The following is a 14,401-nucleotide window of genomic DNA, read 5'->3' on the forward strand; positions in this document are numbered from 1 at the left end:
ACTTTCTTAAAGATACAGTGAGACCGTAATTCCGTGGGCGGAGAATAATCTTTTGCTAACTTGGTCTGCAGCCTATGTCAAATTACACCATTTTGTCGAACAAAACAGAAGGGAGGTGAGCTAAGGTTTGATATTGTTCTCCACTTGCAGGTTAGTAAGATGAAAAAAATACTCATGATCCCTAGCTAGCTCAACTGTAACGTATATGATGTTAAAGTTAATTGTTGTTTTGTTGTTCTGCAACAAATATGTCAGGTAGTAGAATGTTCAATGTGTCGGACATATCTATCTCTAGCTAACATTTTCTAGCTAATATGTCTTCGCTTTGTTTAGTTTTTTTGTTTGTTTTTCTTTCGTCTTTTTCATACTAAGAGAGTAAAATTCTAGCATGCGGGCAAACTAGCTACGTGCTGTGTAGCTTTAAATGCATCGCTTGCCAAGTTAAATGAATCCTGTTGCAAGTTAGTGCAACACTTTATGTCAAAGTTTTATCCAGGTAGCCTAAAATACAAATTGTTTCTGTCTGTTTTCGAAAATGCTATAATAATTTTATCAGGTTGATTCAAAAAGAAATGGCAAGCCGATTATTCCGAGCCGTCATTATGGGTCCCCCAGGCTCAGGAAAAGGAACAATCTCGGACAGAATTGCGCAAAGTTTTGGCCTGAAACATCTGTCCAGTGGCGACTTCCTACGGGATAGCATTGCTGCAAACACCGGTAGGTACTGCTTTCCATCGACTACTTATAAAACTACTTCCACAATCAGACAGTAGTTTTTCGTCCGTTCATATAGCCTAATCAATGTCTGCACGCTGCTTTAATGTAGAGCTAACGTCACAATATAACGATTGTTTCCTTTTGATGTGCTTGTTATAAACTATATTGCAAGCCAGCAAGCTACATACACTCTACTACGTAGCTACTTTAGTTTGCAATTAGCCTACCTGGAAATAGCACAATACCGTTAGCTTTGCATTTGAGTTACGAAGCTGTAAAATGCAAATTAATGTTACATTAACTGGACTGAACATTTAAGATGTAATGGACCTGCAGCCTCTTTCGATGTCATCTAGCTACCCGAACAGAAACTCCTATGCGAAATCTTAAGTGTAGCTCACCATAGCAAAAAAACAGGCTACCAAAACATTAGCAATTACTGGACTATCCGGTTCAGATGAGGCAGCGATCAAGCTTCCTGTTCGCTGCGTATTATACAGGGGATCTTGGTGAGGTGGTGTTGGTGAGTCACTGCATTATGCAATATTAGGGTGCAGAATTTAATCGGCAATGTACAGTATTAAGTTGTATACTTCAACGTTAAAAAAAAAAAAAATTATCTTCAGGCTTACAGCAGGTAAATAAAGTAAAGGCATGTCTTTAATGTAATGAATATAATAATTGAATGTGCTGTGCCTAATTTATGCTTGGCCAAGGCTTTGTATTTTCGTGAGGTTCTAGCCGTTCTTTTTAAAAAGTTATTTTTGCTGCAGTAGTAAGCAAAAACACATGGCCATGTTTACAATTAAATCTGGGCTGCCTTCCTTAGGTTTCAGGGAATCGTCACTGGCTTTAGCGTATCGCTATAGTATTGCTTGGCGCTTATTGTTGAGGGAAAAAAAGAAAAAGGTTAGGGTTTATTAGTATTCTATTAGCACGCTGTTGAGCTGTAGGTATATACAATAGTGAGAGATTAGTTAATGCTGACCCATTTGGAGAAAGCCGGGAAATTCCTTACGGCTCTCAGCTGGTGACCAAGGATACTGTAGACTACTGTACTGTTCAGTAGCTCCCTGTATATACACACACATATACATATGATATGTATATCTCCCTCTGCGTATAGAGGCTGGTGTTATGGCGAAGGCATACATTGAGAAGGGTCTTTTGGTCCCTGATCATGTCATGACACATGTCCTGCTTCCGCGGCTGGAGCTGATGAGCGGACACAGCTGGCTTCTGGATGGTAAGAGCTTGACAAGTAATTCTCTATGCACAGCTTTGCATAATATAGTCTGACAGAAACAGTGTCCCAGAACTTTCTTATTTTAAATAGTGATGCACACAGATTTGTTTTAAATTCCACAATTGTTCATTGGAAGTTTCCTTGAGTTCTGACATTAGACACAGCATTAAGTCCCAAACCATCTTTTATTTTAATGAGATTCTGTATTCACTAATACAGAAATATGGTGCCGTTTAACTTGTCCTTAAGCTTCTTCAGATATATCCATAGTTCATTGTTTCATATGAATATTTTCAAGATTCAGAGGACAGTTTACTTTTTATGTTGTATGTTATATGATCTGGAACTCTCATAATAACTATATTTTGATCAAACTTTTGAATATTTTCTGAGTTGCATATGAAACAATATTGTCAAGAAAATAAGATTGTACAAAACTGGTTAATCCCTGTGCAGCAATGATTTCAACAATGATTTCTTTACTTTGTAAACCTGTTCAAAGTGCAAGACGTATTTTGAAACCCCATCTAGTGTCTACAAGGGAGATCTGCAATCCCAAACCAAAGCACATTGGCTGCTTCTATGCTATCATTTGGCATAAAGCATTAAATTTTTTAAGCATTACATAAAGTGGTGAGTAAAAGGTAAGATGAATTTTTGGACATACCATGTTGTCATAGAACGCCACCACAGTGCATGTTGACGACGACACCTAGTGGATGTGACTTTGTGTAAGGAAAACAGAAAAAAGATTTGAAATTTAAATATACCCATTGATTTTAACTATATTTTGGAAAGCATAGTTAAAGGTAATACTTGTGCTAAAGTTGTTCAACTCTTTTGCAGCTGTGGTTTTGAGCACAGTGGGATACTCGTGCAAGCAAAATGTTCAGTGTTCACACTATGTTCGAAGCCACATACTATCATACTACTCATACTAAATTTCAGGCTCATTTTCATTTAAATGTACTCATGTTACTTAGCTAGCTAGCCTTTGTTGCCTGTGAAGAAGGAAGGGTACCCAGCACTGCATCAGTTTTCAGTCCTTTGACCTCCCTCAGCTCTCTGTACCGACCAAAAAGCAGGCTGATGTTCACTCTTGTTTTGCCATGACTTTTATCACTAAGCTTTTGAGATGGACAGCAGGGTTTCTTGGGTTCTGCTAGTGCTGAGTGGGCTTAGCTGACTCTGGTGGAGCTGAGCGCTTACCAAGTCAGCCATTTCTTTGCCAGAAATACCTGGCAGCTGGCTGCACATTTTTCCCCACAAAGAAAAGATGAGGTCAGGAGGATTGTTGGAGGCTGTAACTCTAGTAGGATATCTGACATAAACACAACATGGCTTACAGACCATATACATATTTGAAATTAAAAATTCATAGTCAAAACATATATATATTTTTTTGTTTTGAAGAAAAGCATTAGGCCAACTTCTCAGCATTTTTATGCTTTGGGGATTATTTGTTATTTTTTTATCTTCATTAAAAAGTTAGATACAGGACATTTAATTTCATTCATTCTGACTAATTAGTAGGCCTTGGTCTATTGATATTGCCTCTAATCAAATTGCACCTATGCTGAACATAACCAGTTAACTGTTTATATAGGCTATTGTTCAAGCAAGAGACATACTTCATACTTTGAAAGACTGATTTTGGATGGATTGTCTGTTTGAGTTGTAAAATCATCATGTCAGGACCATACAGGCAAGAAAAGCTGGCTTTCGATTAATAAGTATTCATATCAGTTACAAAATTATTTCAAAATTCATCAAAATATGTGGTTATGTTCTGTCATGGAAATATATTTTACTTATTACTAAATTTAACCTAGACGTTGCTTTCTCTGATGTAGTTTTGCATGTGCGGATTTCTTCTTCCTCAAAATGATTTTGCCAAATTGTTTCAGCTGGCTCTAACTTCCTAAAAAATGGTAATGAGGCATGCCTTATACAGTGATTGTAGAATTTATTATAGCTAAGCAACCTAAATTGTTGAGGCAACCACTCCCTAGGCAACCTCTCCCACAAGCATGGATTGGACTGTTACTATACAGTCCAGTTCAAGTCAGGGACCTGTTACAATATGAAATCATTTCAGGGCCGTAGCTATCACTGCCAATTTTCTGATGAAATAAGACTGCTGAAAACATGTTTAAGTCCTTGTGTGTTAAATGTATTTTAACACATCAAAGGTTTCGCTTGTTGCCGTTTGCTGTCATTAAATTCCATTCATTTTACAGTACCAGATAGCCATGCTGATTTCACCTATCAGCTTGTAACGGAATCAATAAAAAATGGAACCCCTTTCAGTTGCCATATAGTACATTCAGCACAGAAATGACAGGGATGTGAATATTTTTGAGGGCTGACATACCAATTTCTGGCACAACATGGCTCTAAGAGGTTATATTGTCCTTCAATATTGTAAAAGTGTTGAATTACTGTAACAACTATTAGCAGCTCATTGCGGTACACAGCCTGTTATTATTGTTGGAACAAAAACCAGCATACACAGTGGGTCCCGAGGATCGGGATTCAGAAATAGCGTTTTAGGGTACGTTGTATTGTTAACATTTGTATTTCTCATTCCCTGATGATGATATTGATATTTAATTAGTCAGTAAGCATTATATGTGAATTGTCTATTGTAACAGGTTTAAAGGTGTTTTAAATGGCACATGTCTCTTTCCGCCCCTGCTGTCGTTATTGTTCCCTTCAGGTTTTCCGCGAACACTAGCTCAAGCCACTGCCCTGGACAGTGTTTGTCAGTTGGACATGGCAATCATCTTGAATATTCCCTTTGAGACACTGAAGGAGAGACTGAGTGAAAGGTGGGTTCATCCAGCCAGCGGGAGAGTGTACAACGTGGAGTTCAATCCTCCTCGTGTCAAGGTGAGGCTCTTTCTTCCCTTCTTCAAACACAAGCACCAGAAACGTTATGTTAGGGCTTCTCTGTAGGGTGATGTGCAATTCGCCAGAATTTGTGTTAGAAGGCAGTTCTGGTGTTAGTTGGGATTAGTGACTACTCTGATCGATCAGGCAGTCTTGTCACGTGTGCTCTGGACTTCAGACTGAAACAAAACTCTATTTCAGAGATAGCTGCTGCAAAGTCAAGCGAGTACAGCTGTAATTTATATAAAGGCAAGTGCTTCATAGTTCATAAACAAATACCAAAAGTGCTATCCACAGTGTTACTCGCAGATAACGACACTGAATATTCTTAATGGGTATTTTCTTTCTATACGACTAACTCCCTCAAAGTACATTACTTGCTTGTTCATTTGGAATGATCTGGGGGCAATGTTTGCTGAATTTGTCCCATATCTTCTCAGGGTGTGGATGACATCAGTGGAGAGCCCCTGATCCAAAATGATGATGACAAGCCAGAGGCAGTGCTTAGTAAGCTGCGACGCTACAAAGACATCGCCAAACCTGTTATGGACTTTTACAAGTAAGTGTATAGCAACATCCAGTCCCACCAGGATCTTGCAGAGTGTTTTTGTGATTATTGGGCCCAAAATTATCAAATGATCAAAATTAACAAATGTGAGGCAATTTGCAACCTTTTTCAAGTTATTTTTCAATACAATTGCGGGAATGTTTTAAAATCAGCTGGGAAAAAATTGCGATTGTTTAAAGAACTCACCAAAAATCATAATATGTCATTAGTTCCAGTGAATATTTGTAAATGTTTTCATGGCCAAGACAAACACAAAGTTCAGGAAGAAAAATGTAAATAATGCTGGTTTAATTTCTTAACGCAAAGTGCATTCAGTCTTGTGTATAGATATGAAACTAATACTTAACACAGTTAGGACGAAGAGTAGATCTGCAAACGCTGTCTCAACGCAGCATAGTGTTTTTATTACATTTGGTTGCCTTGTGCCACTATTGCTGCTGTTTTTTTTACATACTGTAGTCTGTCACTGAGTGCCAACTTGTGCCAACTTGTCTTCGTAGTTTAATTTTCAGTTTAAGCTTACAGCACAAACATGGAGGCTCTACCTAATATACATAAAAAGACAGGATTAGCCAAAGGCATGACACATGTCAGGAACACCTTTTTTCTCACTGCTTTGATCTCGTATATTAACAAGTGTTGTGTAGGAAGGTTTTTGCCCTTAGTTCATTCTGGTGGGGCCAGGGTCTGTTTGTGTGTGTGTCTGTGTGTGTGTCTCATGTGTGCTTCTGTGTGTTAAAGTATGGGTGATTCTTTGCCAGTTGTGCTAGAAAACCATTTAGTCTAATGATGATCTTATATCATACTTCTTTGGGTGATCTTCAGCTCACATTAAGGAATTAATAAAAAGGTTATTAATTAATAAATCATTTTTTGCAGAACTTTCACTCTCTGGGATGTGAGCTTCAAATCATGTACACACTTCATTAATGTGCAAAAAAACATTTTTTCACTCTGTCATTTTAGGTTATTGAGTGTAGATTGATGAGCAACAATGGCCATTTTAACCCGTTAAAATTAAATCCACAACACAATAAAGTGTGCAGAAACTGAAGGGGACTGATCCTCTGTATGTGTGATATGGCACTTAAGCAGTAGGGGGCAGAAAACAAGAGTTTTCATCCATTTATGAAACTGCATGTTTGTTTTGGCATTTTAGGAATACTTTTAGTAGTTTCAGCCTGCGGTCATTTACTGAGAAAATATTCATATAGTCCTTTCCAGTCTGGCATTTATAAAAGTTGTCATGCTTTGTTATTTGAAAAAAGGGTTATTTGAAGAGTGAAGGTCATTAGTTTACAATTATTGCTCGTAGTTCACACTCTGTACAAATGCCTTTCTAGGTAGATGATACTGCAAAATTGACCGTGTATGTATGTGTCAATTTGTATTGTTTAGAGTGCAAGTACAGAAGATTGTATTGTACAGAGTGCATTTCGTACTCATTGAAATAAAAATAAAAATGAGAGATGAGAGCTGAGATTACCTTTTATTCCTTTGGATATAATATTTGCATCCTCCGATGTTATTATTATTTAAATAATAACTACATCAAAAAGGAAAAAATAGCTAACTTCAATTTATATTAAACCGATATTGAATATGCAGTGGACTGTAAGTATTTCATACTCTGTACTTCAACACATTGGATTTGGAATAAAATGTAAATAAAAGCAAAACGTTTTTATTTGCCTTAATTTGAGCTCATTTACATCTGGTGATCTGTGTATGTATTGTATTGTAACTGTATTAACTGCATTATCCTTTACCAAACTGTAGGAAATATATGGTGGAAGTAGTGTTGTGACTTGGGCGTGTACGGATGTGACTGGAACTAGCTAATTTGTCTTTATTGATGATGTGACTGCTGATGGCAGCAGCAGAATGAATTGTGAAACATCTGTTCAGATCCAATAAAATGCTTCAAAACTCACTGTCAGGAATAATAAATAAACAGTAAGCTGGCATTAAGATCCATCTTAACTTTACCTGTTTGAGGGGAGAAGGCTAGTGGGTTTTATGGCTGGGGAAACTCTCAGTATGAGTTCAGCTCTTTTGATGGCTTAACAGCCCATCTACAGTCCTTGTTTCTTCAATATTAACATTTTGTTTAGTATGGGAGTCAGTGTATGTGGCTCACTTGCGATGAAGCCTAATATCAGTCACTATTATCTTTGTCAACAGGAAGAAAGACATCTTATACTCTTTCTCAGGGACAGATACAGATAAGATCTGGCCCTACATCAGCTCCCTGCTCAGTACTAAGCTCCCTGCGGTCCAGGCCAGTGCACAGACAAGCCATTGCACACCCATCAACACTGAAGGCATTCTGTAAGGACGTTTTGCATGAAGGAGGCTTGATTCGTGGTAGCATGTGGAAGACTATCAGCTCAGTTCAAAGCCAGTGTCTTCTGACAGCTTGATATGTATCCAAAATCCAGATGCATACACTTTATAGATTGTAGTTATATTCAGTTAATTAGGAACCATGCATTTGGGTACAATCCAGTCAAGCATGGTAGTATCTGAAATCCTTACAACAACAAATGCATGCCTGCCACCTTTTCAGAGTGGAATTCCTTGTACAAACTTATATTTAGATTTTATTATGAATTTTAGAGGGGACATTTCAAAATGCACACCATTGTCTGATACAATATATAGCCTACTATAAAATTGGCAGTGGGACCATTTTGCTCAAAAGTTGGAACTATAATGTGTGTGCACGCTTGATTGCGGAAAATAGATTTTTCTGGGCTTTCAAACTGTTCTATCGTGCTTTATTTGAAAATGCTGACAACGCTGACCAAAGATTATATTCTAGACAAGGAAGATACCAAGCAATTGGGAGAGGGAGAGGCATTTATGTGTGCTATTGCACTGAACAAACATGTTGTCATTGTCAAAAGAAATGCTAAATATGGAATTCTCAGGAACAGCAAAAACATTTTCATGTTTGCTAATATAACACTAGGAATTTGGTTTTTAACCCAATGTAATTACTTCTTACACGGGGCTGGACAAGAGCCTTAAATACAGTGGGGTCCAAAAGTCTGAGACCACATTGAAAATCTGAGGGTTTTTAGGATGCACAATCCACAATGACCTGACCTCAACCCCATTGAATATTTATGGGGATACTTGAAGACTGACTAAAGCAAAGTATTCAGTAACATCACAAGATGCTCATTGGAACATTGTCAAATAATGCTGGGATGATGTGGATCATGAGGTTTTGCACTAATTTGTGGAGTCCATGCCAGCTCGAGTGCATGTTACCATTAAAGCAAAAGGGGGTTATATGAAATACTAAGAAATTTTGAAATTCATTTAAATGTTTCAAAGATTCAACTTTTCACAAAAATTGTTATGCTGATAAAAAGTTTGTATTAAATTAGAAAAGAATGCAAAATAGAAGCATTTTCACTGGTGTTCTCAGACTTTTGGACCACACTGTACGTGTCAATGTTTTGTGCTGACCATATTGACAGTATGCTCATATGAAATTGAATAATACTCTTTTGTGTGTACATTTTAAAAATATTTGTGTAGGTTTTCCATTGAATTTCCACGTGTAAATTAAATAATCAGGCTATTTCTATAACTAAAATTTGAGTAATGTTATATTATTCAAATTAAAAAATACAATGAAAGTTGTCTACGAAACAAGCGGAATCTAGGTTTTAGGAAATGTATTGATAAATATGTTGTATAAAAATGTATTGTTGCATTTATTTGCACACTAAATTGGCAGTTTAAGTACATCTTTGGTTCTTTGTTGATTTCAGTATTGCGTATGACAGCTGTACACAATGACACTTATTTTCTAAGTACAGTTTTATTGACAGTTTATTGACTATTATTTGTAACCGACAGTTATACGGTGAAATGTAGGACACAAATGTCTCTCCTGTGTACATTTCTGAAATATTTTTTTTGTATAAGCATATTTTGTGTAAGCATTTGCAGTATGTGATGGGAAGAAATGATATTACATTGTTACAGGCTTTTTATTGTTTCCAAAGCCCTCCTCTTATGTGCAATACTATATTCATTTTTTATGTTTTCTTCCAATGTTATTTTGCAAACCTACTGCATTCCAAATAAAATAAAAATAAAATTATTTTCTCAATTTGGCTCCGAATGTTTGATAGACATAATTGCAAGTAGCATAGTCTGATTTTCTCATGGTGCATACATAGGAACATATATTTATTTGTGTTTAAAGTTACTGTATGTGTGGTATTTCTCACGTTAAGTTAAATTGTATAATTGCTGTACTGCAACTTTTCCCCCGTGTTCTTCCAATGTTCCAAGCCACACACAGTGCCCTCAGTCTAGAGCCATGCATAACGAACTGACAAGCAAGTAGGCACTTTTGGTGACACGCTTAACACTGATCAGGGACTGGTCAGGACTGGTGGAGCAGTGTGCCAAAGAGTGGTCTTGAGCGCAAATCCTACAAAGGCCATAGTTCATACTTTTTCCACTTTACTGATTTGTAAATTAACCAGAATATCCCATACAGTAAATGAGCTGTATGCTCTGGGTTGAATGGGTTGCAAGTCACAGAGTGTAAAGACATACCAGGAAACACAACGACAAATCAGGGCCCCATTTCATATATGTTGCTAACTCAGTTAGCCCGATAAGATCTTTGATGTTTTGGGATAAAGTCTGGTTGCTTGGTTTCATGATGGGATTTCACGATTTTGATGGGCTTGTTGCTGGGACAACAGTGTCTTAAGCACAAACCTGCACAGCCCCAGGTTTAAGGTTAAGTTGTGTTGGTTAAGTCAAGGATAGCATGTACGTAGCCTATATAAACCACATAGGGTAATCACACACAGCAGCCTTTTGCAAGCGAGGTTCTTGTCAATGAATAAGCCATCATTCTGAGAAGAGCATTTAGAAGACGTGTTTTTACAGACCAACGAGACATTTTAAGGCTGCAATGCACAACGAAGATAATACTTTTTTGAATTTTTTGAAAGTTTGGTCACCCCTTGCCTTTTTCTGGATTAATATTTCCACTGTTTGTAATCAACCAATTCATATGAGGTCAAAGTGCAGATTCTCATATTTTATTAAACCATGTTTTTATACGTTTTGGTTGCACCTTGTAGTAATTACGACACTTTTTATACATAGCCCCCCATTTCAATGTGTGAGACAATTTAACATAATGTCAAATAAAATAGTCATGTTTTGTATTTCGTTGCATATCCATTGCATAGCATGACTTCCTGATGTCTGTGACCTATCAACATCACCAGAGACTGGATATCTTGTTCTCAGGTTGTCCTACAAGCGATACTAAAACTCTATGCATTTGAATGGATCTCTATGGGAATTGGGGGGTGGGACTTGATTCGGCTGTAAATTATGCTGATACAGTATGGAACACATTTGTTGGCTAATTGGCTTTAAGTCATGAAGGGTCCGAGGTATCAAACCAGCCTCAAACAACTGTGCTGCTACTAGATATACAGGAGATACTTCAAGGGTTGGTTCTCCTGAACATTTCTCCTGAACATTTCTTCCATTGAGTTCAACAGGAAAATTAGTCAGAAAGGTGTCCCTTGTAGTATCTACAGCCCCCCCCCCCCCCCCCATTGTCCTTGGCCTTCTCCTGGGCCATCAACTGCAAAGGGGCATAGTCTGTCACTGGGGTGAACTGTCAAATTCCAGCAAGTAGTATTGGAGAGAGGAAAAGGACCACATTATAGTCCCTCTCCACAACCACGTACGTAGTACAACTCATTGGGGCAGAGCTTTCAGATCAGGTAGATGGTGGAGAATCCTAAAGCTCTAACCTCCTGGGGCAGTGCTACTCCAAGTCCAGTCTAATGTATTGGTAAACAGGAGACTAAGCAGGAGACAATCCTCCCCTGGAGCAACGCAGGGTTATGGGCCTTGCTCAACGGCCCAATGGCTGTGCGGATCTTATTGTTGCTACACCGGGATTAGAACCACCGACCTTGCGTGTCCCAGTCATTTACCTTAACCACTACACTACAGGCCCCTCTCGCTGTCCTCAACTTTCTCTGGCTGTTCCTTGCAATTATGGTCTGAAAGAAGTGCAGGAGTGTGGAGGAGAAATGAGGCACAAAGCAATGGTAGTACCTAGTCAGGCCTAAGGAGGCATTGTCTTGCTCTGCTACCACCTTTTCTTAAGGCTTCTTAAGGCCTGCCTACTATATGTGGTCCAGGTGTTTTTCCCAGGAGGTGTAGCGGATGACTATGTCATCCAGGTAAGTGTCCTTTTTACCTCCATGATGATAGCCTGATGTTATGTTCATTGACCATTGTCTAGGCCTGGGAGTGTTGAGAAGACTTCCCAAGACTGTGAAATCAGCTCCTTAGCCTGTTGGACCTGGCAAGGACTTTCCCCAAAGACTCCAAGCTTTTGCAGAGGGGGTGAACAGTCCAGTTAGGGCAGCCTTGGGACCCTCTACCCCTTGATCCGACCCACTTCTGGATGTCGTAAGGTCCCTGCAGGAAGCAAGAAATATATTCTGTTATCAGGACCAAAAAGAACTCACTCATCTGGTTGTAATTTGCAGGGTTGAGGCAGCTGATTGTAGGTGCTCTGCTGGGCATTCTGTGACTTCTCCATGTGTTCCCATATTACAGTATCTCCTCAATCTGGCTCCTCATCCCCTGGACACGTTCAATGAGGTTCCAATGGAGTGCTGCTTGTTCTCACCAGACCTCTTTTGCCAGGTCAAGGAGCCCACCGCCTGTACAGGATCTCAAATGGATCTCATGCCAGCTGGTGAAAGCCTGGGGTACTTCCCTCACAGCAAAGAGCACATAAGGGAGGAGTTAATCTCAGTTATTCTCACTGCAGGGACATGGTGGACATGTGTACACAGGTCAGTGGTAGATGAGTGGGCTTCTTGGGAGAGAGCAAGGTGTGGCAGTACCAGGGTAATAGCACTCCCCGAGTCCTGGAGGGTGTCCACCTTCTTACAGCCACCGAGCAGCGATCGACAGGGCTGGGCTCCCCTTGCTCCGCTAGCTGAACCACAAGACACGAATGCCCATGGCTAGGATATGGGGGAGCTATATTTGGGTCAGCTTTAGGGTTTCCATCTGTTTTGGGGTGGGGCCACATTGGTCACTGCTTTGGTGGGGTCTCCCCCACCTGCAACATGTCCTTGGTAACCTCAACCCTTTCCACAACCCAATGCCACTATGTCTCCAGGGTCATCAAGGGCATGCCGATTCTACAGCTTCTTTGTTCCATAGGTCAGAGCCTGTAGAAAGCGGCGCATATGAAAAGCTATAGTGCTTTTTCTTGATTTTTTCTAAGACAGTTCAGTCTGCATGCATTTGGACAGTGTCACAATTTTAGTTGTTTTGGCTCTGCACTCCAATACCTACAGATATAACCAGACACCGGATAAGGCTATTGTTTGGACTATGTCTCTGACAGTTTTTTTCCCTATTTGTCAGCCTCATGATAGCTTAATTGACTTTCATTGGCACAACTCTGGTCCTCGTGTTGACAAATGTCAAGAACAGACAGGCAATGAAAAGCCTAGAATCAAGACTAAATACTGAGCGCGCTCTCATGCCAGCCCTAATGAAGCGTTTTAACACACCTGCCTAATCAGAAAAACCTGTCAAGCCTTTGTCCCAAGTATTATGCTGCCCTGAAATGGGGGAACTATGTATAAAAATGGAACCAAAGGTGAAACCAAAAGGTATAAAAATACTATTTAATAAAATTGGCACTCTAACCACTTGTGAATGCTTTGATTACAAATCTAAAATTGTGAAGTACAGAGTCAAATCAAGAAAAAATGTCTTTGTCCCAAGATTTTTGAGGGAATTAGCCATTCCTTAATCTGATTTGTTTAAAGTGATAAGGGTAAATCAGTGAATGGATTCAGACTACATTGTATGGGGTTATTATGGTATGTATTAAGCATCAGCAAAATTAGAGAAATCAAATACATTGCAATATTGACTCATATCAATCTAAACATTTCCTATGTGGGGGTTAAATTGGTGGAGTTTATTACCAGACTATGAGCTTTTGGGTCAGGGTCCTTCATGACATCAAGAATTCCCAGACTTAATGGCCAATGACTGTTTTATTTCTCATTGCATATCTCCTCCCATAGTTTCATGAGATTTGTCTACAGAGAGTTTATAGAGAGATTTATAGCATAAGCTATATGGCAATATGGTACCAGGAATAACACAGTTACCTCACAACAACAATGTCCTAGGTTTGAATCCTGACTGGGGTCTTTCTGTATTGATTTTGCATTTAGCTCATTTTCATATCTTTATCCCTCTACAAATCTTATCCCTCTCCCAGTCTCTCCTTCTCCAATACAGTTTACTTGCTGGGTAGTGCATTTTGGGAGGAGTTGTGGAGGGAGGTGGGATGGTGGTGATCCAGACCACGCCCATACAATCCTGGCGTTATTTTCAATACAGATTTTATGTCTGACTTGATATGTGTGTTATTATATTTATTTACTTTAGTTTGAATAGATACATTATTTGGTGGATGTGTAGTGGATACATCCTTCTGTGATAATATATGGTTATTCACTTGAAAATGTGACTCTTTTTAATCATTTGAGGTTACATTGTCGCCTGAGGAGTGCTGTTTTTTTACCTGAAGGACTATAATTTGAAACTCAAATATCCAGTATAGTGAGCTTGGACTATACTGGGAAACAAAATATTTATATTCTTTCTTATATTTTTCTGTTAAATAAAATCATTATTTGATCGTACAAGAAATTATAATTAAAAGGCAGGAAAATAACGGTAAACTACAGAAACAGGCAATCTTTAGTCACCTATTGCCGACATAGTATTGTCGGGATTGGCCTGGAGCCAGGAGAAAGCCTGAAAGGACCCATTAACTCCGCACAGAGACTGCCTGCCTTCTCTGTGCTGGGTTGTGAATGCGGTTCTGATGACGGCTCCTTTCATTGGCAGAAGGAAAC

General features: G+C 38.9%; 1 protein-coding gene across 3 annotated transcripts; it reads left to right on the forward strand.

The window, feature by feature from the left end:
- Window positions 1-9,555, forward strand: ak4 (adenylate kinase 4). Of its 3 annotated transcripts, none has more exons than XM_061239212.1 (6): window positions 1-150; window positions 557-717; window positions 1,844-1,963; window positions 4,683-4,855; window positions 5,296-5,414; window positions 7,608-9,555. In XM_061239212.1, the coding sequence occupies exons 2-6, from the start codon at window positions 573-575 to the stop codon at window positions 7,756-7,758; spliced, it is 708 nt and encodes a 235-aa protein (XP_061095196.1). In that variant the 5' UTR covers window positions 1-150; window positions 557-572; the 3' UTR covers window positions 7,759-9,555. The 3 variants fall into 3 exon arrangements, with proteins under 3 accessions (XP_061095196.1, XP_061095195.1, XP_061095197.1); XM_061239211.1 differs by having other exon boundaries at window positions 17-115; XM_061239213.1 differs by having other exon boundaries at window positions 27-125.
- The last annotated feature ends 4,846 nt before the right edge of the window (window positions 9,556-14,401 follow it).

The sequence above is a fragment of the Conger conger genome, chromosome 4 (genome assembly GCF_963514075.1).
Source record: "Conger conger chromosome 4, fConCon1.1, whole genome shotgun sequence".
Taxonomy (NCBI): Eukaryota; Metazoa; Chordata; class Actinopteri; order Anguilliformes; family Congridae; genus Conger; species Conger conger.

What these genes read in the sequence shown, in the direction of transcription:
- ak4 (XM_061239211.1), top strand. Translation starts at nt 75, where the DNA reads ATGTCAAATTACACCATTTTGTCGAACAAAACAGAAGGGAG. An exon ending in TCAATCCTCCTCGTGTCAAG is followed by an intron (nt 4,856 to 5,295) that starts GTGAGGCTCTTT and finishes ATATCTTCTCAG; the next exon opens with GGTGTGGATGACATCAGTGG. An exon ending in CCTGTTATGGACTTTTACAA is followed by an intron (nt 5,415 to 7,607) that starts GTAAGTGTATAG and finishes CTTTGTCAACAG; the next exon opens with GAAGAAAGACATCTTATACT.